Genomic DNA, 2,198 nt, shown 5'->3' with positions numbered 1-2,198 from the left:
TGCTGGTTGCCCTTGAGCATCATCCCTGAAGCCAGCCCATCACGGATGTGCTCCTTGAGGATCTTCTCAAAGAGTTTCCCTAGGATTGAGGTAAGACTGACGGGCCTATAGTTGCCCGGGTCCTCTCTCCCCCCTTTTTTGAAGATGGGGACCACATTAGCTATCTTCCAATCATCCGGCACCTGGCCCGAGCACCACGCGCACTCGTACAGCGGTGCCAAGGGCCCTGCAATAACCCCAGCTAGCTCCCTCCACACCCTGGGGTGGAGAGCATCTGGACCTGCTGATTTGAACACGTCCAGTCCCTCCAGAAGCTGTCTAACCCGGTGCTCTCCAACCTGAGGTCTGGAGGCGTTCCCCTCGAGTCCGTCTTGCATCCCGGTGGGGAAGTCCCGGTCCCTGCACAAGAAAATGGAGGTGAAGAATTGGTTAAAGAGGTCCGCTTTCTCCTCTGGCGCAACCACCAGATTGCCCAGCGTACTTTGCAGGGGCCCCACGTTACTCAGTGCCTTCTTCATCCTCCCTATATATTTGAAAAAGGACTTTTTATTATCCTTGGTCTCAGAAGCTAACTCCCCTCTCTCTCCCCCAACAGATGCGGTGTTGCAGTGTGCTCCGTAACCAAAGCCTCATCCGGACTTGCTGAGCCGGGGGTGGTCTAAGGCCCCCGTGACCTCGTGGCACTTTACCACCCCTTCCCTGCTACTTTATGGGCTTTCCTGTGTCCGGCGCAGCGCGGCGCCCGGCCCAGTGAGGCTCCATGCGGCACATCCACGCGGAGACACCCCTTCCCCCAGAGCGCAGCCAGGATGCGGGGCTGTCGCGGGCGGGCGGCGAAGCGGGCTTGGAGCCAGCCCCTGAGCGTTGCCCGCGCCGCAGCCTCCTGGTGGGCTACAATGAGACGGAGATTAAGCGCCAGAAGGTCTACCAGGTCTCCATCTTCTCACACCTCTCCAGTGCTTCTGAGCCGGCCGGCGGGCGGGCAGCTGTCAAGAGGGGGTACACAGAGCCACGGGCTCCGGAGAGCACACGGGATCCCAAGCGGGCGCAATGGGGGGCCGCGGGGACAGAGGGCAGGCGGGACGGGGTCCCTGGTGAGCTGCGGCCCGGCCAGGACGCGCTGGAGGACGATGCCTTTGAGGATGGGCTGCTGGTGGAGGAGCTGTCGCTCTGCGGCTCGGCACAGCACTTCTCCCACAGTGGCTTGCGCGTGGTGGAGCACAGGGGCGAAGGCAGTTCTGGCCGCAGCGGGTGCCGGGAGAGCGGCTCCCGGGCCTGCCCAGAGGACAAACGGCGGGAGGCTGCCACTGCCTCCCAGCCACCGCACATCGCTCGCAGCACTTTGCACATGAGAGATGGCTGCCCAGCCCCCAGGGACAGTGGCTCTGCGGGGAGCAGCGAGCCTCCGCGCCCAGCCGGGGCCAGGGAGCAGCCGGTGGAGGAGAATGGGGCCCCGCGGGCAGACAGAGCCAGCAGCCAAACCCTACTTGACGTTGACCTGCACCGTATTGCACAAAAGCCCTGGGTGGACACCAGCAGTGGCAAGAAAGAGGAGCCAGGGAGCAGCCCTGCCTGCAGCAACGGGGCTGGCTCAGAAGGGGAGCCGCCGGCCGCAACCAACGGGCACAAGGAGCCTGGCACCCCTCCGGCAGCCCCAGGCCCCGCGAACAACGGGCTGGGCTCGGCGGAGAAGACACCGGGCGGGCGGCTGGGCGGGGGCAGCTGCGCGGCCAAGCGGAAGCTGCTGCCGGCTGGCGAGGGCGCAGCCGACTCGTGCTCAGAGGACGAGGCCCTGTCCCCACCGGCACGGAAGAAGCGGGCCCCGTTCTGCCCGCCGGTCCCAGCCTCCGGCCGCAGCACCGATGCCAAGGGTGCCCCTTTCTGGAACCACCTGCTGCCCGGGGCCAGGGTGAGTGGGCTGTGGGGGAGGGACTCGGAAGGGGACGGTGATCAGAGGTGCGGGAGACCCTTCTCCCACCCAGGGCTTTTTAGCTGCCTGGTGTCGGGGTGGCAGCGGGGAGGGGAGGGGTGTGGAGCTCCTCCGCACTGCGCTTCCCCTGAGGTTGCTCGCTGCCAGCTTGGGCTCCCCAGCACCCGAGTCGGGGTGCGCCTGCCCCGTTCCAAGGGCTCTTCCCTCTTCCGTGCTGCAGCGCGTCCTGGCACGACGCCCCCACAGCCCTGGCCCCAGCCCCTGCCCC

The 2,198-nt window shown here is 66.0% G+C and overlaps 1 protein-coding gene across 4 annotated transcripts in view; it reads left to right on the top strand.

The window, feature by feature from the left end:
- The window catches only part of FAM214B (family with sequence similarity 214 member B), a 23,638-nt gene that overhangs the window by 13,847 nt on the left and 7,593 nt on the right, over positions 1 to 2,198 (top strand). For all 4 annotated transcript variants that reach the window (XM_019531897.1, XM_019531893.1, XM_019531895.1 and 1 more), the window contains exon 4: positions 596 to 1,909. In XM_019531897.1, coding sequence (XP_019387442.1) covers positions 761 to 1,909 — 1,149 coding nt within the window. In that variant the 5' untranslated portion in view covers positions 596 to 760. The remainder of the gene's footprint in view (positions 1 to 595; positions 1,910 to 2,198) is intronic.

Source organism: Crocodylus porosus, unplaced genomic scaffold, assembly GCF_001723895.1.
Source record: "Crocodylus porosus isolate Cpor-Errol unplaced genomic scaffold, CroPor_comp1, whole genome shotgun sequence".
NCBI classification, from domain to species: Eukaryota; Metazoa; Chordata; order Crocodylia; family Crocodylidae; genus Crocodylus; species Crocodylus porosus.
This window is presented reverse-complemented; position numbering and strand designations above follow the sequence as displayed.